The following is a 1,039-nucleotide window of genomic DNA, read 5'->3' as shown; positions in this document are numbered from 1 at the left end:
CGGTTGGCAGATTTCCTTTTATTGGTTCTAGACAGTTTGTGGAAGGAAGAGATGAGGCCCTCTAGAGGCCAGTGGGCTCGCCCAGTGCCCCAGACACCGCCACCCTGAAGTAGTGCTGGAAGCTGAGACGCGCTAGGGATACTGCAGCCCTAAGCATGGTGACAGGTGGAGGCAGGAGCAGCAGGTGTCCCCGATGTGTTGAGAGGCTGGTGAGGGCAGAGAGAAGCGACCTCCCGGGGCTGAGGTCCCTGTTGGCCCTACGTGCTCGGGGCACGCTGGCACTTGTCTGCAGGGTCCCCGGTTACGCCAAGGCCTCCTGCCCCGACCACCAGCAACGCCGGCCTCAACGTGGCTGAAGCTGGACGTGTGGCCCTGACCCAGGGCGGGGGTCCTAGGAGGGCTCAGTTGCTGCCGTTGCTGTCGTCACTGTCCAGGTACGCACCCAGCTGGCTCAGGGAGGACGCGCCAGGCGTCGGGGGTGCAGGGTCGGCCTCCTTCCTGCTCTGCGGGGCTCCTGGGGGGAGAGGGAGAGTTAGCTCATCTCAGCTCCAGAGCAGACGGGCCAGGGACCAGGCCTGGAGCACTGGACCGGCCACCTCTGCAGGTTTGCAAAGCCCAGAGGCGACAGCATGTGAATGGCCTGGCCTTTCTGGATGGCACCTGATGGGACCCATTGCAGATTTACGTCTGCACACCCGGCACTCAACAGCTCCGCTTCCGAACAATGGCCCATGCAAACCCTGCCCAGGCAGGCAACGTGCGCTGCCAAAAATGGAAATGGCGCAAAGTTCAAAGTCCAGTCACTGTGGACTTAATCACCTTAGGAAAAATCATACTAAGGCAATTAAGAGGGGCAGATTCTATGCCCGGCTGTGAAAGCCACTCTGACTCTCGGGCTTTTCCTCTGACAAATGGGATAATTTTTTTTGTTGTTTTTTTGAGACGGAGTCTCGCTCTGTCACCCAGGCAGTGGTGCAATCTTGGCTCAGTGCAACCTCGGCTTCCCAGATTCAAGAAATTCTCGGCCGGGCGCGGTGGC

At 59.7% G+C, this 1,039-nt stretch overlaps 1 protein-coding gene across 1 annotated transcript in view; it reads right to left on the bottom strand.

Moving 5' to 3' along the window:
* Positions 1–2: 2 nt before the first annotated feature.
* The window catches only part of CCDC94 (coiled-coil domain containing 94), a 24,428-nt gene continuing 23,391 nt past the window's right edge, over positions 3–1,039 (bottom strand). The window contains exon 8 of the mRNA XM_011967463.1: positions 3–514. Coding sequence (XP_011822853.1) covers positions 402–514 — 113 coding nt within the window. The 3' untranslated portion in view covers positions 3–401. The remainder of the gene's footprint in view (positions 515–1,039) is intronic.

The sequence above is a fragment of the Mandrillus leucophaeus genome, unplaced genomic scaffold (assembly GCF_000951045.1).
Source record: "Mandrillus leucophaeus isolate KB7577 unplaced genomic scaffold, Mleu.le_1.0 Scaffold8, whole genome shotgun sequence".
In the NCBI taxonomy this organism is placed as follows: domain Eukaryota; kingdom Metazoa; phylum Chordata; class Mammalia; order Primates; family Cercopithecidae; genus Mandrillus; species Mandrillus leucophaeus.
This window is presented reverse-complemented; position numbering and strand designations above follow the sequence as displayed.